Genomic DNA, 23402 nt, shown 5'->3' on the forward strand with positions numbered 1-23402 from the left:
GGAGGCAAAGCAAAACCAGGAAGAAATTATTAAAAATTGCTCATTTCCTGTATAAGAAGGTAAAAGATTGCTGGGATAGACAGCAAAAAGGAAAAATGTTTCTTTTTCACATCCGAGGGGCTTCTAGAGTTTTCTTACCTTCTGTCAGGCAGTGGTTAAAAACCTAAGGCTCCCGCATGGGAGTCTTGAGGAGAGCAATGTCACTGTCTTTTTCCACATCCTTTATTGCAGGATTTAAACATGACTTTTCTAAAGACAATTGCTCTTCGTGGACATTTCTGAAACTCCTTTCTCCCTCTTGTGTTCTTTTAGACCTACTCTTTTTTGCAGCTTCAGCATCCGAAGGAACTTTTGTTGGAAGTTGCCCATTTACAATACCTATGCATCACGTCCAAATAACCCTTTTAAAATACCAAGTTACAAGAAACCAAATTTTATCAAAATCTTTAATTTTGGAGGGAATTTTGTGCCTCAATAAAACCTCAGGAAAAGGATCTTAGGAACTTCTAAGGAAGAAAATTAGTGTCAATATTCCCTCTTGAATAATTTCTCCATGAGAATATAAATTTTCATTTCCAAATAGGATGAAGGAATTAGGAGTGTCACATTGTGCACTGTGAAATAAACCTCAAAGATTCTCCTGGAAAATGCAGTAAGGCGTCCCGAGGTCACATTTCTTACCTGTGTAACAGACATGTTCTATTAAAGACATCATTATAGATCCGTCATAATTATTGATGACAGATGTCCCAGACAACCGGTCTTGTTAGACTACCACTGGATTTTAAATGCAGCTATATTTTATTACATCTGGAGTCAACCTGTGCTCAGCTGGGCAACCAGGATCATTGCTGCATCCCTGAAGAGGTCTGCAAGTCCAAACGCTTGATTTAAGATACTAACATGAAACACTGCTTGAACTAGAACAAAAGATTGCTACGACCCTTACTTCTGGGCTACTGTCAGGCTAAAAACATCCCTCCTGTTCCAAACACTTTGCATTAAGCAATTCGTCAAAATTCTTCAAGGAAACTGTTCTTCATCTGGTTTCTCTAAAAGCTGCATCACTTGAAACTAGATTAAACTTGTACAAATTTCTCATGTTGATGAGGTCTTCTAATCCTTATCTAGCAATTTCTGTAAGAGTTATACCTGTTAGCTCATGCTGCTTTTTATACTATGTACAAATTATATTTTACCACCTGTCTATTATTACGTCTTACTATCTCTCTGTCCTCCTGTGTGGAGGATGCAGCAGGTCTGGTCATGCATTTCCAGTGGTCTACTGAAGACCTGCATTTCTCTTGTTTACGTCTAGGCACCCTCATGGTCCTTATTAATTGTTCGCTTTATTCCATAGAAATCATGTTCTAGGCGTATACTACTTCTTCAGTTGAGTTATTTTAAAGGATATGTTCTTGTGCCAGATTTACAAAGGCATTACTCACCTAACACTTCAGAGGAACGCCGAGAAGGGCAGGCAGACAGCTAACCTGCCCACGCTCTTCTGACAACGCCTCCACGTGCCTATATGTATCGATCTGGTCCGTACTCCGCTTAGCTCACTGAATTCCATCTTAGCCAACTGCCTTCACATTTTCCATGCTTTACCTACTCGTTTCTGATGGATTCCCTTAAGTTGGAATTACAGTATTTGAAGGGTTCACAATTTGTTTTGAGCAGCTTCTGTATTTTGCCATCTACTATTCCTTGCCTTGCCTTGCCTTGCTCACTCACTCCCTTTTTAAACACATACGTATTTCCAGGGACTTTTTTTAGTTCGTTGGGGTATTTCTGTACTTTTTTGAAGGATTTAAATCGGATTACTTTTGCCATTAGGGCCTTTTTAAAACTGTTTCCACCCTAAAAAAAAAACTCCCTTTCATGGCTTAGTGTCATGATGTTAAGTTTCAATACAATCCCTCCCATGAGAGTACCTTGTATGGAAGAACACGAGGGAAATGAAACTGCCTATGAAAATACAAAAAAAAGTTCCCAGCACTGTGGCAGATGACATTCTTCAAATCCTTTTTCTGACATGGGATGACTTAGGCTATGTGCCATGACAACTGAAAAGCAATATGTGACAGGGAGATCTTTATCCCTCACCCAAAATGCTGCACTCTTCACTTTTTGTTTTTACATGTTAGCATTGTGAAGATAACAAAAATAATAAAAACAGGTTAATGGAGTGTTACACAAGCTCTGGCTCTTTTTGTGATACATGACTTTCTAGAAAAGCATTATCCAGCACAATGTTCCCTCACCCGGGAAGAGGGAACGGAACCACCGGCTCCCTGTCCTTCTCAGCCAGTCACGATTTTAGGAGCACAGCCCTTCGGCAAAGACAAATTCAGGTGTCAGCTCCATGGAGGATTCACTGTGCATCTCTCTGTGAATAACTCCGAAGGGTAGCGCTCCCTAAACTAGCCGAGTAGCCTGACACAGTCTCACTGTGGCAGTACAAAGCCTGTGGGCTACTTTGCCTTGCCGAGGAGCAGTCTGCAGCGGAGGGCAGGGAGACCGGTGTGACAGGTCTGATGCCTCAAACTCCGGCACGGGTCCAATAAGGAGACTGGCTGAGTGGTGCCATTCCAAAACGTCCTTTTACAGCCCGCAACACACAAACAAACCTAGGCTGCACTCAGAGAAACATCTCCACTCGATTCGGGGGGTCACTGGCTGATGACCTCCAATGCGGCGTGTCCACTTTGGGAGGTAATTATTGTGCCCAAATGATAAGCCTCAAGTGCCCGGTCTCTGCAAACTCTCAAAAGTCAGCAAAAGAGAGACTTTTTGGCAGAGGGGGTGGGGACAGCAGTTAGAGCATGAGCATAACATAGACACGTGAATCATCCTCTGGAGAAACCCACCTGTCTCTGCTGAGGAGAGTAGGAGAGCAGGGAAACCATCTTCCAAATTCATGCACTACACCATGATGTGAAACCCCCCCTCCCTGGGAACTTCTCTCCTGCTCCTACTTCTCTGGGCTTTCTTCCACAGTTGGCACAACCCTACGTTCTCACAAACTTTTTAAGTAAGTTTCTAGCCAGGACATCGCTACCTTATTTTTGTTTCCTCAGAAACAGCAACTTCCAGGCTTTTGATGCATCATTGTTCCTCCCCAGGACTAAGCATCAGGAGAGGGGAAATCAAAAGCAATTTAGATGAGGAGGAACAACAGCAGCATTCAAACCTCTGTTTTCTTCCTTCATCAGAAAAAGGAGAGATGAACAAAAAAAATCCAGTCCTGCTTGGAGCTGGAGCTGGAGAACTATTGGGCCTCAAAGGAAAACTTACTCCAGAGCAGCACTGATCAACAGCATCCTGTACAAAGCATTAATGGGAAAAGTTAACTGTGCTCATCTATGGATTCAGGAATATTTTCTGAAAGGAGAAGGAAGAGCCACCTAGATTATTTTGTCATTACACCTTTTAAGGGGGTAAAAAAAAGATCACATATGTATGATCCCCGCTATATAATGGTATACTTACAATAAACTGTTTAACTGCAAATTGGTTTCTAGTTATCTATGGAACCAGACGAAAGACTTACTGAACAATGGCATAAAAAATGAAAAGCTGAAAAAGACTACAACAGAATATTCTCACACATATACCAACTCTAAAATAGGAAGTTACAGAATACCTACTAATAAAGACTATACCACATGGATGGTTAACACAAAACCTTTCCAAGGACAAGCTGTAGTGATTATTTTCAATCTGGCAAGGGAATGTTCTCTGCCTTCTTTTCTCTCTCTCCCCCATACCTTATTGCCTTCTCTATTGTCATGGCAAATTTCTAAATTTGCTTGCATTCTGCAGTTAGGTAACGCCAGATTTGGAAACTCTCTGAGTATATATAATCCTGGTCACCAGGCAAAATTTAATATTAAGTGACGTTAAACTTATGAGATGCAAATATCTGAAATTCTGGAAATGTGACTAATAAGGAGGCAAAACCAGTCCCCACATCACTTGGTGAAAGGCAGCATCGTTATCCAGATGACACTCTGGTCTCAAGTCAGGTCAGGAGATTTCACCGGAGCCACGATTTTATTTCCTCATATATATTTGAAAATCCCTCTTTACTGCCAGCGTGAGGCAGGTAAATATATCAGCGTTAATGAATGAGACGCCACCTTGCATGATCTACAATTAGTATATTATATGCTGTCATAGTTATTTTCCAAATATTCCAGTATGAGATTTTGGCAAGGAGAGGAAACGAGCAGTACCGAGCCAGTCTTTTGGGACTCCATATAGAGAGAGCAGGGCAACAGGAGATGCGGGGATCAGCCCTTTGGGGATGCTCTGCAGACAATCACATATAAACTGTTGTTGTCTCGACAGTAATGAAAACGAGACAGAGAAGGTACCGGTCTTCAGGCTACCTGTGGTGACTGATAAATCAGATGTTGTGGAGTCTGGTTTACTGCAGGAAGGTGAATCTAATGAAAACCTGTGCCTGGCGGGAGGTTCTGCAGCTCATGAACAGAGCACGGGAAAAATACACTTCTGCAGAAAAGCCACTATCCAGCCCTTGGCAAATCCACTCAAAAGAGCGAATTGATGTATTTCGATGAAAAGGATAAAGGAAAATAAGGATAGCATTTTTGGATATAATTCCTTCTGAATTTTAAATGTATAATTTACACTTCAGGGATGAGGTAAAAATCTGAAAGCAAAGCAATGGCAAAACTCCAGCTATTGGTGCCCAAGTTCATTAAAAGAATTCAACCAGTTTCTTCTTCATGTTACGTTTTGCGAGTTGAGTTTTAACTACTTTCAGAATCAAAAATATGGTTTGTCTTAATACCATAACCTGTTACTTATTTTGTCTATTTTGAAAACAACCTCATTTTTAAATCATGAAAATGACACCCTATTGTACATACCTAATAGACGTTATCAGATCAGGATTGTGAAAATAATATACTCAGTGGGACAACCCTCCCTTCACCATCCCCCTTCTCAAAAATCAAGTTATTCTTCCCTCTCTCTCCTGCCTCACAGAAAAGAAACAAAAACTTAGAAGAAACAAAAGTTCAACTTACTTGTTTGCAGTGTAAAAATAAATAAATAATTAAAATAAGCTTTCCAATTAATGCATGCAAGATAGCAAAATAAATAAAAGAAGCTTTCCAATTAATGCATGCAAGATAGCATTGTAAAGAAACATTATCTCAGCAAAAGAAGACGCTGAAAGCCAACAGTACAAGTTTCAGCAACTGAAAAATTTCATTAGCACGAGTTGTGTATGTAATTGGTTCAGTTATTTTTTGGCAGTAAAACTAAGTTTTGTTTGTTGTTAATGTCCAATGACTTTATATGACCTGCAAATTCAACAGCTACAAAAATTCCACAGAAAGGGTGATAAAAGACCTGAGCGAAACTTCCCTTCTGTCAGGTAAATTTCTCCGAAAAAGGTGGTTTTCCTTTGCAAAACAATGTGACTTTGCCCTGATGTCCCCTGTGGGGGCGTCGGGACTGCAGTCGCACCTGAAGTTTCAGCTTCCCAGCAGAAAGGTTTCTCCCGTCCCTTTCACAGCTGTCTGGAAAACAGAGACTGTCCTGCTGTGATTAGGGCACTTCTGTCAGGGAGGCAGAGAGAGAAACTGAACTTATGTCTCCCACATCATTCCCGAGGCTTCCAGAAGTTCCTGAATCCCAGAACTTTGACTTTGTTTTCACAAAAAAATGCAGAAAACAGAATTTGTTGTCAAAGTCTAATTTCAGGAATGGAATGTTTGCTTAAGTAGAGAAAAACATTTTTTTTAACAGTATGAGCAAATAGGAGGAACTTTCACTTTCGGTTCAAGCTACAATTTTGTTTCTTTTCTGGGAAGCTGCAGAGCTAAAGAAAGGCACCTTGCTTTCTGGGAAGTGGGATGCTGAAGGGCAGGCTGTCCAAATGGGTAAATCCACTGTTTTCACAACCCTGACCTGATCACCTCTGCAGAAGGTGCTACTGGGGGATGAAGGCTGATGCCTACGCTGAACTATTCCATACCCCTGGACTCAGCTCTGCAGGACCCCAGCCCTGAGGCAGAGGATGCCTGCAGCTTCCCAGCCAGCTGCGTACCCTCTGCTGGGTGGTGTGAAGGCCACCCTTTCAGAAGGGGCAGCCATGGGGCAGTTGCCATGTACGGTGGGGCCAAATCTCTGCCACCGTCACCCACTTGAGACACGCTGAATCCATGGGCAGTGACTGTCTACACAATGTCGGGGCTGGGCTTGGGCTCCAGCTCAGGTCCAGACCTCATACACAGGATTGACGTACCTGCAGGATCTTCAAAATCTCCTGTAATGTACATTTGGATCTCACACGTTACCAACTAAGAGTATAACTACACCGCACGTTGGCCTGGGCAGAAAAGTTGATTTAAAACATTTCTCCCCTCTGCTGCTTGTTCCCACCCCCATGCCATAGGTTGCTGTCCCCTCGGGTGTGTTAATACAACTTCTTGTATTTGTATCTTTTGCAGAAGTTTATTGTAAATCACATCACTAAAAATCTGTATTAAAAACAATCCTTTGAGGGGAGACTAAAGATATTTTTTGAAAAAATCATACAAGTACGTACATGTGAGACACAAGAAAAGCCCCCCTCCAAATTATCCAAAACCCAAATTATTGCATTAGTTTTGATGTAAAGACCGCTTATGTCGCCAGAATGTGCAAATCACTTGCCCAATTAAAGTACCGCAGGCTTTCTTTCAAAACGTTCCTGTCACAGACTAGTCATGGAAAAATTTTTTGTAGATTGTTTATGCAAACTACAAGTAGAAATGTCTCAGTTGTAATATAAATTGTAGTAATAGTAGTGAGAGGAGTTGTTATTGCTAATCTTCAATATTGTTGCTCAAATGTCCCACTGACACGTTGCCCAGGAATTCTTTCCCAAGTTTTCACCTTCTGATTTAGTGACGTACACTTCTTTTCCTGGCAATTAACAGGCAAAAACTGAAACACAAAACTTGTACTGACACCAAACCCCCAAATAGTTCACTAGCAACAAAACAAATACCAGGAGAACTCTGAAAAGTCTGCTTTTAGCACAGGAAAAACCCTAGCCCTGCTTGGCGTTCTAGGAACAGGGAGCAAGCTTACATTTTTGAGGAAGCTAAACTGAAAAAAACCCCCCCCAAAAAAACCCCAAACCAAACCAAAACAAAAAAAAAGGAAAACACAAACTTTGATCAGTTGTTCAAATTCTCAAGGTGAAAAGCGTGAAGTACCACAGGTGATGGACTGGCCAGCAAAGAGGAAGGTTTAACCCTGCTGAACACAACCCACACTAGCAAAGCCACTCTCTCCCCTCCGTAAACTGCGGGAAAGCAAGACCCAACTCAAAACCGACAGCGGGAAAACAGGAATCTCGGTCGTTCTCTCTTCCCATAAACCGGACCCTCCCTTTGCCAAAGGTGGAAAGTCACGTCCAGCGAGGCGAAGCTCCGCGCCTTTCTCCCGTCCCCGCTGCGTGGGGTCCCGGCCCCTCCAAACGCAAGCGGTGTCACCCAACCCACGCACGCCTGCCCCCGCCCTCCCCGCCGGCTCTGCTCCGCTGGGGGGGGGGGCACTTGGGGTGGCGCGGCAGCGGAGATGCTCTCCCTCTCCCCTCCGCGGGGATGCTCTTCCTCCACGTGGTGATGCTCTCCCCCCGCACCCGTGGTGATGCTCTCCACCCCCGGTGGGGATGCTCTCCCCTCCGCGGGGATGCCCGCGGCTGCCGGGGGCGGGCGAGGGGCGGCGCGGCGCGGCGCGGCGCGGGATGCTCACCCGGCGGTTGCGGTCGGTCTCCCGCACCTCCTCCTCCTCGGGGCCTTGGCGGATGAGCGCCTTGAGGACGACGGCGTTGTTGGTGCAGCAGGCTCGGAAGAGGCTGAGGGCCTCGGGGCTGTCGCGCCCCCCTTGCTCCAGGGACCAGCAGTCCTCCTCCTCCTCGTCCTCCAGCCCCCTCGGCGGGTAGAAGGAGTCGTCCGAGGCGATGCTGCAGGTGTCGGGCAGCTCGGAGAAGTCCTCGTACTCCTCGCAGTCCTCTTCCTCCTCCTCCTCCTCCTCCTCCTCCTCCTCGTCCGGCCCCTCGGCGGCAGCCCCCGCCGCCCCCTGCTCGGGGCTGCTCTCCGCCTCGCCGCTGGCCATCTCCGCCGCCGGCGCGGGGCAGACCCGCTCCCCGGCCACCTGCTCCCCGTCCCCGGACAGCAGCACCATGGTGACCCCGGGGCCGGGGCGCGGGAGCTCCCCTCCGCCCCGACCGGCGCCCGGCGCCGCGGCCAGCGGCTCCCCCGGGCTGCCCTCGCCTGCCGGCCGCGGGGGGTTGCCCGGGGGGAGGACCACGGCGGCCGGAGCCGAGCCCTGCCCCGCCGGGAGTTGCGGCTCTTCCCGGTGCAAAGCCGCGGCGGGCAGGGGATCCCTCTCCCCCCGACCCCCCCACCCCCCGCCCTCCCTCACGCAAGTTTCAGGCCCCTCCCGTCGGTCGCCCTGCAGCAGCCCGGCGGCCGGTCGCCCCCGGGCCGGGGCATGCTGCCGCTGGGGGTTTCCCCGGGGAAGGCGGGGGAAAGGCGGAGGGGAGGACGGGTCCGGGCTCGTCTAGCGCCGCCGGGCCGGTGGCTGCTGTAAGCGGGGAGAGGCTGGCGGCGGGCAGGGCAGGTCTGGGGAGAGGAGGCAGTTCGCAAACTCCCGTCCCGTTAATCGGCTCAGCATCTCTTTGAGGAGATTTGGGGCTCGGGCTTAGGGCGTTGACAGCAGGGGCGCGGCGCAGAGGCGGTGTGCGGGGGGGGGACGGGGGGAGAGGGCGGCGGCGGCTGCTGCTCCCTGCGATCCGTAGCTGGCGGGTGGGGAAACCCGAATTTCCAGAGCCCTCGCCCACCGCCGGCCGAGCCGCCGCTCCTGCCAGCCAAGCGGAGGCCGTGGTTGCCCTTCTGTGAGGGCAGATCGCCCACCGCCGGCCCAAGGGATCGCCCAGCCGCGGGTGGGAGAGGGCAAGGGGGAGCGGGGCCGGCGGTACCCGGGGCAGGCGGTACCCAGGGCAGGTGAAGTCCGGCTGCAGGAACCGTGGGGGTGCCGACAGCCGAGATTTACAGTGAGGGGCGCGAAACTTTCCGGGAGCGCAACTAGCCTGTGTAGAATTCATCTTTCGAAACAAATATTGCAACTAAGGAAAATGATTCTGCAGGATTTGGATGCTTTAAGGGAGCACTCACTTTAAAGCGAATAATTCATTCAATCACGTAACGCAGCCCCGACAGTTACCAACTGTAGAGATGTCAGGCACATACTTTTTATGCAAGGCGTTTGGAGATTAGGTTGAGAGGAATAACGCGTGTATAAATGGAGCTCCCGCTTTGTCACAGTTCTTCTGAAATCTTTTTCCCTTTCAAATGCCATGGATTAGCACCGTTCACTGGCAGGGAGATGGTGGGGGAAAGCCTTTTGGCCAACAAAACAGGATAGTTGGTTCCTTCAACAGCACTTTGAAGTAAACCTTATATATATATATATGATATGCTTCAGCAGGTGGATATTCAGGGTCCGAGTCCCTGTCTGTCTGATGGGAGAGAAACAGGCTGGTATTCCTGCATGAGGTGAGGCAGGGTATGGTAGACACTTTTTACATTAAAAGAAGTTATGAATGAAAAGTAAAACATAACTGTGAGTAAAGGGGCCTGAGTAGTAGGTGTTTACAGGCTTTCAAGAAAACATCGTGTGACCCAGACGTCACCCGTGATACAAAGCCCAGTGGATTCTTGCTGATCTCTAACTGGCAGGGTTATCCCAGTGCCCAGCAGAAGGATATCTGTAATCAGAATTAGTAATAAATAGCTCCCTGATTGGCTGCTTCTGCAAAGAAGCTAAAGTGGGAAGAAATGAGATTAAACTATTCTTTCACCTCCAGACACCTCTGAGATCATAGCTGACGTATACCGCCAGCCGTGTTCATGCTGATGCTGCCTGTCTCCCATTATTTCTTCCTGTAAAGAAGAAATACTCTGACACTGCTCCATGTGGCTGTTCCCAAATCAAACACTTCCGAGTTGGCTTTACTTGCAGCACGACAGCTCCATAGGATTAACTTTTTGCTCTTATTGCCTATCAATTTGTTGAGTTTACATTGATCGCATTCACAAAGTTTAAGGGTGCCATTTAGTTAACTCTTTGTTTCCTACTCAGCTAGTGTGGCCAATGGTCTGCTCAACAGAATGTTATTTCTTAGGGTAGCCCTTGTATTTTGGAAGAACTTTATTTTTCCTTGAGACCCTGCAGCTGGTGGGGAGCGTTTGTGTTGTTATTAGCCTGAACTCATCATAAAAGCTCAGAAAGACTTTTGGCTCCAGTAACTTTGAATAGCAGAAATATAAAAATCCTAATACAAAGGAACAAAAAATTTGGGGGTATGAAGATTTGGCTCATCTGTAAGAACTGATTACTCAAATATACTTGCTTTGTTTCTATCTTATAAAATAATTTCACAAGAATAAAGATTTGCTTTATTTACCAGATTGTTTTTTAAAAATTTATATGAAATATGGTAGCAAAGATGCAGGTACCTGTAACTTTGAATAGCAAAAAAAACCCCAACCCTGAAAAACCCTAATTCTAACTAGAGGGAAACAACAGTTATTTCAATACAGGAAAAAAAAGTTTGATTCTGAAAATTCACCCTTTCCCCCCCTGTGTTCAGAGTTTACCTTATCAGCTTATTAATGGAGGAGAAATGAACCCGTTTGCGCCCACAGCTGTAGTGTTTCTGCAGGGACCTCAGAAATAAAAACTTTCTCTCGCCTGAACCTGACACTTTCATCCTTTCTCTCAAAAACCAGTGCTATATTGCTCGAGCTTTCAAAGCAAGGTGTCAGAGCGGACACCGTGTTTCCCACTGAATTTTTCACTTTTACAACTGCTGTTGAGACTGCAGTTCAAATTATTTAATCTCTGTGCAGCTTGACAATAAGCTATCACCAAAAGGTGCAGCTAATTGGACATAAACTGTTACATGGTTCCTGAAGATGATGCTGCAGCCATTTATCTTGTCAGCACAGAGGCTCCCACCAAGGCTAGTTTGCTTGGGCACAGATATAAATTTAAAACAGGTTATGCCTGCTTTCTCGGTTCTTTCAGTGACACAGCTTGTGTGTGGCAAACAGGGTTTCTTGTCATTTGTGCTTCAGTATGCAAATCAAATTAAAACAGTGGAAAGAAATGTAAAGAGAATAGGTCTGCAATGGCTCTCAAATGATGAAAAAAAGCCACTTTCGTGGCATTTGTAAGAGGACAGCCTCAAACCTTTCGTCTAGAAAAGATACCAGTTAGCATCATTGAAGTTAAATGCAGGTATTTATAAACTTTGTAAAAAAAGCAAAGAAATAAACATTATCATCTTAAAGCAAATAGCCCAGAATTATTAGTCATTATCATTATCAGTATCTCATCAAAATTTATTGCTGGGAAATTAACAAGGCAGGAAATTAAAATATCCAGAGCAGATCCCACCTGTCCCTCTGCAGACAAAGCTTCCCTTGAAGAAATCGATTTTTGCAATGACTATGGCATCGGGTGCCCCCAGTTTGCTTCATTAAGGTTTGTAAGCTATTCCATTTATAAACAATTCCGAGACTGAAATTTAAGGAGATCCATGTGCAATAGTAAAATTAGGATGAAGATTCAGTGAGTGTTATGTGTCCTTCTCACTTTCAATAATTTAACCTAAGGAAAAAATTCCCAACACACTGAAAGTTATTGCCAGTATTCTTAAAAATGAAATCTAGTCAGAACAAAAGCACTCGTTTCCAAAATTAAAAAATAAAATAATAAAATAAAATAAAATAAAATAAAATAATAAAATAAAATAAAATAAAATAAAATAAAATAAAATAAAATAAAATAAAATAAAATAAATTTAGTTCTGGTTGCTTACACTGTTTCAGGATCTGAAATTTCTGATTAACAAGAAGCCTGTTTATGCTTTATTTTTACCCATCTGTCATCTATGCACTCATTTTTGAAATTCTGAGGATATTTCTGTCTTCCTTAGTTTATCTGCCTATAAAAATCTGTCGGATGAGAACCTGAGGCTTAGTTAGTAAGGCATTTACGCTGTTCATGCACCTTCCTGGTGTATTCCCACAAATCAACAACTCAGGCGGTTTCAACGATTCAAGGGTTTTATAAATTCCCGGTTGCACATCCAATAGGTTTTTCTGCAGCCATTGGTCTCCTCACCCGTTGCTTTGTGGCTTTGTTCTGGGAGCACGTGAAAGGATGGAGCCGTGTATCTTTACCTGGCAGTACCAGCAGTCATAGCAATACCATGCTGTTAAATATCAGAGCTGTCTGGCTTCCTTACTTTCATTCTCCTTTGAACAGCTTCTAAAAGGTCTTTTTTTGAGATGCACAGAAGATGTTTCTGTGGACACTGGAACTCTCCTTCACGGCAATTCCACCAGAGCCACCAAAGGAAGTATTCAGAGCATGAGGAAACCTCCCTTGAGCAATCTGCCCATCTTCACAAGTGGAAGAGGAGCTGAAGCCTCCAAAAGACCAGTGTGGGGAATGGGTTTGGTGGCGTGACCTAAGCTAGCATCACCCCAACGCTAACCTGGTCCATGCCACAGGTCACAACAGGTGCCATGGGGGTGTCCATAGAGGAAATGTGGCTCTAAAAGAGATAGGGTATTGCTTTTTACTGACAGCGTCTTTTTGATTTTTGGAGATAGGCTGATACCAATTTGCGCTTTCAGCATTACTGGCTCCAAGCCTTGCCTTGATCCTCAAAACAGAGTGCTCACAGCTTCAAAAACCAGCTGCTTGAAGTTAGTCTCAATACAATATTTATGCATGGATGTAAGCAAAGTTGTTTCTGGAGTTGCTGTATTTTTCGCAGGGCTCGCAGACTAATAAATCCAATTATTATGCCAAATAATATATTTTTTATTTGGATGCTTTGCTAGGGCTGTAGCAGGATTGTAAACAGGTTAGCTGCTGTGAGGCATAAAAGTGCAATTAAGTTAGTAAAAAGGCGTCAGGTGAGGTACTGTACTTGAGTGGTACTGTTGGTGAGGTATGTGTGAAGAAGACATTCAAGGTAAAGGTTAAGAATTAAGTTGAAGAGATCACTGGGGAAATGTGTCCCGTCAATTAGAAAGAGCCAAAGGGAGACAGCGCTTGTTTTCACATTTACCCGACTCGAGGGGTAGGTTGGGAGGTGAAAGGAACAGATTCAGCAGAACTTGCCAGGACCACCCCACCTACAAAGTCCTGTGGAAGAAGCAGGGTTGGAGCCTCAGTTTTCCTAAGCTCTGGCCAAGATTCGATGTGAAATCCTGCTTGATCTGAGAAGTAACATCTGCTAAGGAGCTATGGCTGGAAGTTGCAGTCTGTTTCCTAGAAATCAAAGGCTTCAGCTGAATGACGAGAAGGGAGCCAGAGAAGAAGAAATATTAGCAATCATCTTGCTAAACGTTAGCGTTTTCTCAGTCGCTGGTATTTTCCAGCTGATGCTCAGTCAGATGAAATGTTGTTTAAAGTATCCGTAATACCAGCCCACTGGTGCTTCTGTTCAGTTAATACGCCAAAGGGACATCAGTGTAAAATTTTGATACTCGGTCTTGTAATTTCATTTGCTAGCTATGAATGAAAATAATTGGTGTTTTGCTTTTAACATGAATCTGTATTTTGTTTCTACTTGAAATCAAAAGCATGCCCTATTCTAGAACAAGATTATTTCCTCAAGGAACAGTATCGGGTCTAGCTGGTCTCAGCTTAGCTTGTAGTTGAACCTTGCAATCCCTGCCAGCCCTGAGCGCCCTGGGGGTAGCAGTGGTTAGTAGCCAGTGGGTTTCTCAAGGTAAATTGTGCTAGTCCTGAGCAGGCCGGGCAGTTCCCTGACAGCGAGGAGCACCTGGGAGGTGTGCACCTACCTCCTCTGCACTGGTTGGTGAGGCTCAGCTTCACTGGAGGAAGTTTGGAAGCCACTTAATTAACTCTTTTTGGATTATTTCCTCAGGACTGTGAAGAACAGCTGTTGTAGCATTGGTAAGGCACGTCAAATATGCTAATGCTGTGGGTTTGTATGTTGTTTTGATATTTTTGAAGGTGGTGGGTAGAAGGCTGACAGTGGAGGAGCGAATGCAAGGGAAGGGGATAGAGATGGATAGAGTTCCCACAGAGCTGCTCTTCTCAAATATATACTGCTGTAGACTATGTTGACGGTTAAGATCCTTAAGGCTTCTCAATAATTCTCCAGCATGGAATTCTCCAGCATATTTCTCTTTGTTTCTGTCTGAGGGAATTTCTCAGGAGAAACTGATGAAAATTTATTGTTATTGTTCAGATGTTGCTTCACGAAAATACTGAGGGAAAACACAAGTTTGTGTAAAATCTTTGTCTGGGGCTCTGCCATCTCTGAAGAGTGGGTTACAGAAATCTCCACTTCAAAATACTTCTTTTTTCTTTTTATTTTGCGTATTATTTCTTAAAATGCTACACATGCATATAATTATGTGGAAACATTCATTGTTTGGAATGTCAATGGCTGTATTTTTCACTGGACAAAGGCTAACAAAGATTGAGAGTAGGAGAGCAAAATCTATGTTTCTCAAATGATAAGTTTAATTTTCTTTTCCTTGATTTTGGTATCTTTTACGGAAAGAACAAAATACTAGAAATTAATACATGTATGAAAATGATTAGGGAAAAAATCCCATGTATGTTCCATTACCAGGTTATTATTAATGGATCATCAGGGGTTTTCAACTGGACTAGTGTGCATGGGAATTTATTTGTGAACTGTTATTTTATTTTTGAACTCTAGGGTAGCAGAGGACTCCTCACATATGTGTGAAAAGGTGTCACCAAAATCTTTTTTTCCTCCCTAAAGGCATTTCTCTCCACATACAGAGAATAAACCATGCATTTGCTTCACATTTTTCCTAAAGTTATTCCTCTTCCTTTATTGTCAAGTTCTGCAATCAAAAATAGGTTGGGTTGATACTGGTATGAATAAGCCTGCTGATGCTATTCCATATGGAGAAAGCGTGTAGCACGTCTACTCTTGCACTTCTGAAGCTTAAGATCTCCTACAAATTTCCTGCATGACTGTGGGGGCTTCAGGCCTTTCCATCCCTCGGGTTTTGCTCCCGAGTGACAAGGGTACATCTCTCCGCTCCTGGGATGTTTGTGACCTAAGGACTTTACAGTTTTATAGAGGTTCAGATGGTGTTTGACTTCAAGCCATGGAAGTACCACAGATACATGTCCATCTGTCCCTACTGTTGCGCCACATCAGTAAACTGTAAAGGAGTCAGTGCTGAATTCATCCTAATTCTAATTTTTCTGGCAAACCCCAGAGAAAGCCTTAATATGTGACCCAGTTTCTATTTCTGAAATATTATGTTTTTAATCCTCTTTCTATTTCAGTTTCATCTAATTCAAACTCGGGGTTGGACACTGCTATCTAATGCAATCCAGTACTGGAGAGACGTTGGTACAAAAGCAGAAACAGAAATAATTCCACAAAGAAATTAAAGGGAAAGTCTAGAAGTTTTGCTGCCGTAATTTATTCATATGTACCATCTCCTTTTATTAGCCACCTTCCTGTGAGAATTTGGAGTGCTTTAGAACATAACTTGCGCTGAGTGACCTGTTTCAGCAAAGCCTCTCAGCTCGTGTTGTAAGGGTGAATATCATGCTCATTTTATGGGTGCTGAAACTGAATTAGAGACTGTTCAAATACAGCAGAGCATTGTGTAATGTAACGTCAAACATACAGATGTCTGAATTTGGCACTGCTCATATGCTTTAAATGACTCATGGTTTAAATGGCTTGTCCAAATCTGTACAGCCAGGCAGATGGGGGATAGGGTATGGCTCTTCGTGGAGACCATTAGAGAAATCCATCTGAATACATGTGGTGTAGATCCATCAAGGACTGCAAGTGGCCATCTTGGAACGATTTCTTTTCAGAACATAATGAATGCTGGCCAGCAGATATTACAAACAGCAATTTATGACAAACACAGTTATTATATTCAGTATATTGTAATTTTCTCCAACTGTTTCTTCTATGTTCTTAAATATAAATCACGATACTGAGAAACAAAGTGGTCTCCAGCAAGGCCACACGGATACAAGACCACTTTGTTGCTTCAGCACAGGGTTTCAGAGTTTGCATTTATTTCTTTGTACAGTATCAAAAGAATAACACCCTATATTTGGAAATATGGCCCCTTCTATGTGCAGTGAATCATGCTTGGAGGATTTCTTGTTTTTCCTCTCCCACCTCTTCCTGAGATAATTGGTCTTTCTGGTGTTAATTGGCATTTCACCAGGGTGTGCAATCATGCGATTAACTAGAGGCTTGTATTGAAAGACAAATATGCTTAAATATTCTGGAAAGGCTTTGTGCATGTATTTAAGCGATTTAGAGAATTAGTGTCCTGGTAAAGATATGTGTGGTTTGAAAACATTTTAGAAACTCATAGAATAACTGCAGGGCTATTACTATTTGCATATCATGCACATTATCTATTAGGTTTCCTTGTCTCTAACAGGATCATACTCATTTTCATCTCTGCAGAAATGCGATGCTCTTCAAGGAGATTATTTATTTAATGTTTTCCTGAAATCATTTAAATTGCCACACTGCCAGGTTAAAATAAATAGAAGCTCATCTCACGCAATGGTTCCCTTTTTTCTTGGTGTTTTCGTAACGCAATTTTCACAAATCACAAACGTCATGGGACTTATCCCAAGAGATGCTCAAGTGAAAGCAGATTATCTGTAAAACGTACTACTTCAGAAACCATACCTCCCATGTGATCATTATTTAAGCATTTTTAAATATCTTACTCAGCCTGTTGCATGTCTTTCTATCAGAATTCTTCCACTTGAGAAAAATATATTTCCATTAATTTGCTACAGAAGAAGTTAGAGGGGTAAAGTCAGTAGATAACACTGACTACACTTTCGTGGTAAATCCCATGCAGTTCCATGGGTTTCAGTTCTGTTACTCTCCATACTCTTCTGCATGGATACGGTGTATTAAAATGAAGAGCTGTCACTGTTCAAAGCCTATTATGCCATTCGGGGCATGTATGGAGGGGCTTTCTGACCATCCATGCAGAGCTGGCTAACGAGCAATACCACCCGGAGAGTGCAATATCTCCTTCCTGCACTGTTCTCATTGCCTGTGTTTTCTTTACAACTTCAAATAAAGTCTGTTACTGATTCAGTAAAGGAAATAGATGCTTCCGTGCGGTTGTATTTTCTTTGGAAACATCCTATGAGTCCAGTGTGATTTCCTCTCCATTTCTTCTTGCATATCCAGCACCAAGAAAGTCTTTAACATCCTCTGTGAGAAGGCAGCATCGAGGGATGAAATTTCCATAGTCAAGCTGCTTCACAAGCAGCAATTAATAATCAGAAGACACTGAGATAGGTAAATATTGTTATCTCTGCTTTTCAGTTGGTGAAACTGGAACAAAGAGGTCAAGGTCACTGTCTTCCAATTTAAAATCTATGGTTGGACTTCAACAGCTAAATTAGTGACACGAATTGCAAACTTTTGAAACCCATAAAATCAAAAGGACTGCACGTTCTCGGGAATCCTGGAAATCTGAAAGCTTATTTATATGCCAGAAGTGTTGTAACCAAGTTAAACGTTCTTGCCCCATGATGAGGGCACGTTAGGTCACGGTCAAAGATATCCTGAATCTCATTAGATTTTGGAGTTTTGTCTTATGTTCAGCAGTAGATATCTGCATTTACGTTGCCCCCCTCTATTCATTTGCACTTGTGTAGTACTGAGATCTTAGGAGGAAATTTTCCTTAAATATCTTGGTTGCTCTTAAAGTTAAGTTGTATTTAGATTTCTTCGGTTTCCTTCACTACAGTCTGTCTCACATTGGTGAAGGAACTTGCGCACTAAGTGAAGGAAAATGTACCATCTCCTCTGTGGGTGGTTGCGGAAGAGATGAAAACATGCAGTTTCCTGGTGAAGAGAGAAGAGGGAAGAAAGCATCTTGCTTTCCCAGGGGACAGTAGCAGGGAAAGGACAGGGCCAGACAACGCAGCTCCCTAGAATAGAGTTTGCACTTGATTCTTTTCCGCGTCCACGCAGTCCTGTTTGAAGGGGAGCCCAGAGTACGGTGGCAAGCGGTGATGCAGACCAGGAGCCATATGACTGCTGTGTTCTCTTCGCTTACGGGTAATTTGTTAATGAAGTGCTGACCAGATGGCACCCCAAATGCATCGCATTTTGTAGGACTCTTAAAAGTTTGGGGGGGTTAACTGTAAAACTTGAATGTTTTGGACTGATTGGCCCTTTTAGTCCTCTCTCTCACATTAAGGCACTGTTGCGTGAAAAGGGGCCAAGCGGTTTTGGCAGAAGATAAACCCCCTTGTGTTCTAACACTCCTCACCGAGGTGGGAGGCCAGGTGCGGCTAGGTTTAAATTCTGAGTGATGCCCAATTCAGCACTATCAGTCCAATCGCGTTTAATATGTATTAAACTATCACGATTTGGATACACTAATAGTGGACTGCACCTTCAGTCTAGTCGTGCTCCTGAACTAGCACAGCCACTCTCGAGTCTTTGGTCGCGTTCAGTGAGAAAGTGAAACGACTAGCTACTTAAACAGTGCAGTTTATTTAAACAACAGATATATAGGTTCTTTAGGATTGCCGGTGATAAATACACTGTCTGCAAAGCAAGTGTTAATAAAGATATTGTTAAGTATACAAAACGCACGACAAAATTATAAACGATAGAGCCTGGCTATAAATGTAGGGTAGAGATTCTCTAGAGAAATTTCTAAGTCCCCGAGAAAGCGCTCGGTGTAATCAAAGTCTTACCCAAAGGCGTCCTTATGGGGGGGAAGAAAGGCTCAGCCCGTCGACTGATCCCGGAAATCAGCGGTGGAATTCTTCGCGATGGTGTCTTCCCTGACATCCCCTCTCTCTTGGGCTATTTTTATACTATTTTTTTTATCTTCAAAGTGGAGTTTGAGTGACTTTAGTCATACGTACTTTTATTATGATTAATGTACTCAAGGAGGAGTGTTCGCACCTCGGGGGCGGACAGTCTCCGGGATGGAGGTGTGTTTTGGTACATTGTAGTGAGCAAAGTTCGCACAAAGGACAGCATTTCATCAGCATTTGACGAAATGTTGGCTCGGGTAGTGTGTAGGCCACTTATCAGTTCCGTAGGACCATCTCGCCCCCATATCTGCTATTCGTCACAAGGGAAGGCCATGGAAGAAGCATGTTCCGTTCCATCCCTCGTGTAGTTTCGCAAACAACCTTGTACAGGGAATCACAGCTGTTGCATTCTTCGCGTGCCAGCTGCGGCTGTATTCTACCTCAGAAGCCTCTTGATTTTATGACTTTCCTTAATGTGTGAACAATGCTGTACTTTTGTATTCTTGGCCAGTTCAGTAATTATTCCAAAGGCACCTGGCCAAAGCAGAGGTTTTTCCATTTTCAGCAGACATGTCACAGAAAATACAGTTATGCTGCCTAACTTAGCAACCAGCGGTGGAGGAAGATGGGTGCTTCCTTTACCTTAGCTCTGCCTTCACACGATCGGACTCCCCCGCGTGCCGTATATTTCTCTTCCCCCAGCAGAGGAGCGAGAGGCAAGTCAGGTATCTCCTTTCTGGTTATTGCCTGGAGGTGGCATGTCCTGCCTGGAGGCACTGAGCATCCTCACCATGTCCTGCCCCACACGTGGCCAGTCGATGGGGGGGAACACAAGCTGGGGGGTGCTGCTGAGGCAGGTGATAACTCTCCCATCGGAAGCCTGGAGACAGTATTTTGGCAGCCCGGGAAAGGTACATGCTTTGCCTTAATTGTAAACGCAGTTTGTTATATCACTTGTAAAAGCTCGTTACACCAGTTAGCATATTAGCATTACAAGCAACATAATGAAGCATAATTGGTACAAGGGCTCAGTGTGAACTAATTGATCTGGAAAAAATGCCATTTCATAATGCAAACAGGAAAAATAAACCTTGACCTTTCCTAGAAGTTTCCAGGAGCAATTTTATTCACAAAATAGTAAGAGAGAGCTGAGAACTCACTAGCAAGGGGATTTAATTTTTTTGTTGATTGGTTTATAAAAACAGCATTTTGCTTATCACCTAGCAATGAGATTTACCAGCAGGGACTTGTATATTGAGCTGTGTTTGATTGCAAACTCTGCTGAAAATGTTGTTTCGGGAATAATAGGGTACAACATATTTAAAAAAGAAAGACTGTTGCTAATTTTTGTTGTAAAGGTAAATATCTGCAAATAAGGTTACTGAGAGAGGGAAATCCATTCTAGCTGTAACAAAACTGCTGTAAGATTTTGCACCGTGCTATGCTGTGCGGCACGCTCTGAAGTTAAACCATGGGAGATAAGTTTTTGCCAATCAAAAATAATGACGTGGTCTTCAACTTAAAAACCCTTCTGCTGCACCTCTCTTGTTCTTAGCTAAATTAAAATACCTTTCTCAATACTGACAAAAACCAGATATATAACATTTAGTTTTACAAATTTGCCTTTTGCTTACCCATAGGAAACCTAACTCTGGAACTGTGCTACATATAAACCTTTCCTTGTGGTAGAACCAAAATCATCCCCTGTGCTTCTGTAAAAAAATTGGGTCCTTTAGAATTATAGTCATGAAAGATAACGAAATGCCCTTTAAACAGCTAAGAAATGTTGTCATTTAAACAAGGACTTGGAACTAGATGATCTTTAAGGTCCCTTCCAACCTAAACCATTCTATGATTCTACGTGTGAGAAGCACCACTGTCTTTCTGCAGAGACAATCCTTTGCTGATGCCATTGGGACAACTTCTGTAGCAAGATGCAAGGGTGGAAAATGGATAGTCCACTTTATCCAAGACTCTTGGATAACAGATATATTGCGGATCATATGCATGTTTTCAGTGGGTGTCACTGGTTTTATACCACACAAGGCATTCCTAAATATTTGAATAGCGCAGTCAGAAGGCTCCTGATGCTCCCAAAGACAGCAGAGCGATTTCGCAGCCAGGGCAGTGAGGAGCGAGGCCAGCCCAGTCCCCCTGGGGATGGGGAGGAGGGCTGGGGGCTGGCCTGGGTGAGGGGGACTGAGAGGAGACAAACACGTTGTGCACCAGGGCGGGGAGCCATGTCACCTGGGTGGCCCATGAGCAGGTAGACATAGTGCTTAGAGATATGGTTTAGTGATGGTTTTTGTCAGAGTTAGGTCGATGGTTGGACTAAGTGATCTGAAAGGTCCCTTCCAACCTAGACACTTGTATGATTCTATGATTCTCTCCCAGAGTGACAGCAGTAGCTGTTTACTGGGATTCAGGGTTCCTTCTGGTGGCATCCTCCACGCTCTTCACCCCAGTTGTGTTTACCTCTGCCCAGTAAATCCCTTAGCAGGTGAGACAGATGCATTAATAACACTTTAAAACATGCCAGAATTGCGAGAGACGCAGAGCTGAGCGCTGTGAGAACCAAGTTCAATTCACACATCATTTCCCCATTTAAAGGATTTGGAATGAGCCATTTTGGGCTGCGCCGGCACCAGTGCTGCGATAGGCAGTGTTTCTCTTTCTGCGCGGTGGTGTGTCGGCTCAGCACAGATGGTGCAAACCCCCCGTCGCTGAAACACCCGGCTTCATGCTACGGGTGGGTTTGCTTCCTCCAGGGGTGGAGGAAGAGCTGGTGGGATGGGCTGAGTCAGAGGACCTCCCCAGCCCAGTGCCACAGCTCCAAACTGCACCAGGCAGGGCCTACTCAGCAGGGTACCCCCGGCCTGTCAGCAGGGATTTGAGAGAAAGTGAATTTTAACCATCTGTTAAGTCAATCGATAACCTGCTTTCCAAATTACAGCATTTGAGCTAATTAGAAATGTGGAGCAGGGCACATTTCTCTGGTGGTGCTCCACTGGTCTGGTTGGGAAGTGAGGCAAAGGTTCCTCATTCCTCTGGAGAGCACGAGGAGGACTGCCTTCTGCGTGTCAATACCAACAACATGCCCAGGCTGGAGACTCTGAAATAGGGTCCATGTGGCCAGGGAGGCTGCTGACATACCTGGAGGGTCACAGCAGAGGTTTTAGTGCTAAAAGACACGTTCATGGGCTTTAAAAGGCTTTGAGATCAACTGGGAATAACTTTTGAGAATGAGATACATACTGGTGGGAAAACTCCTGCTGAATAATGGGAATAGGCCATGGTCTTGCGTAACTACCTGTCTCGGTTTCCAACAGAGTCTCATGATGCTCCCATTCCATTTTTTGCTGAAAGTCAGAGCTTCTGAAATCACCTGCTTATCTGGAAATCGCGTTTCTAAACTAGAAAGGTGAGTAAAAGGAATAGTAAGTGTGCTGTTTTAAATGCATGATGATTTTGAAGATGATCTGGTGATTTCTGTTGCTGAGTACAGGATCTTTGAAAGCTTGAGTGTGGCGGTCCTTGAAATCTGTGAATCCACCGTGATACATTTCCTTCAAAACGATGCACAAATTGGGAGTAGTCCCCAAATTTGTAGCCAGTCTGAGCTAATTCTGCTGCAATCTGGGATACAGATCCCACTTTCCCAATGCTTGCTGATGGTTACAGTGCAATAGTATCTCAATGACTTTGCAGGTTAGTCATTAATTAGTAAAAACTCTGCATAGTCTGAAATTTAGCAGTTAGGAATCAGTGGTTTGGAAGTACACCTGGATGAGAGTTCTGGTGAGGGACATATATTTATGGGTTAGTAGTAGAATGGGCACTCCCACGATATATTGCCCCATTTTTCTGCTGTATAGGCAGAATAATCTTTCAGATATAATAGACAGTCCAGCATCCAGGCACCCAAGAAGTTCTTGGCCACTCTTCTGCATCTACCTTTAATTTCATTTCCTGTATTGCAAACTTTTCACGTGTGGCCCAAGGACATAATAAAGTGATTTTATATGGCCAGCCTTTCACTAGCAGGGAGCAGGTTTCATTAGCTATAGATCTGCGCGGACTTTAAGAGAGAAGTTTCTGCAGTTGGTGATCAATATCAAACCTGCCGTAACAGAGATTCAGCCTCTTGGGTCCTGATGTAATTAAGGCAGCTTTACGCTTTCCTGTTATAAGGAACTCTGTTCTGTTACTCAAAAATCCATCACATTTTAAATGCTCAGGCAAAATTCCTTATGTTTTAGGGAAGTTGCTTTTATGACTTTGGGTTTGTGTTTTTTTTCCCTAATATGTTTTGCTGCTTTCAAGAAAGAAAAAAATGAAAGGACAAGTGTGCTGTTCTGGCATGTTAAAAAAACTCCGGCGTCCTCTTTGAAAGTTGACTTTCCGTAAATCTGTTGATGACTCCTTTTTCCCAACACTGCCGACTTTCAGCTCTTTGAACCAAGCCGACTAGTGATCACCAG

At 44.0% G+C, this 23402-nt stretch overlaps 1 protein-coding gene across 1 annotated transcript in view; it reads right to left on the bottom strand.

Annotated features, from left to right (window-relative positions):
• ANKRD33B (ankyrin repeat domain 33B) overlaps positions 1-8217 on the bottom strand; it is a 48313-nt gene extending 40096 nt beyond the window's left edge. The window contains exon 1 of the mRNA XM_063323971.1: positions 7786-8217. Within this exon, the coding sequence (XP_063180041.1) occupies positions 7786-8217 (432 nt within the window). The remainder of the gene's footprint in view (positions 1-7785) is intronic.
• Positions 8218-23402: the final 15185 nt, after the last annotated feature.

The sequence above is a fragment of the Chroicocephalus ridibundus genome, chromosome 2, assembly GCF_963924245.1.
Source record: "Chroicocephalus ridibundus chromosome 2, bChrRid1.1, whole genome shotgun sequence".
Classification (NCBI taxonomy): Eukaryota; Metazoa; Chordata; class Aves; order Charadriiformes; family Laridae; genus Chroicocephalus; species Chroicocephalus ridibundus.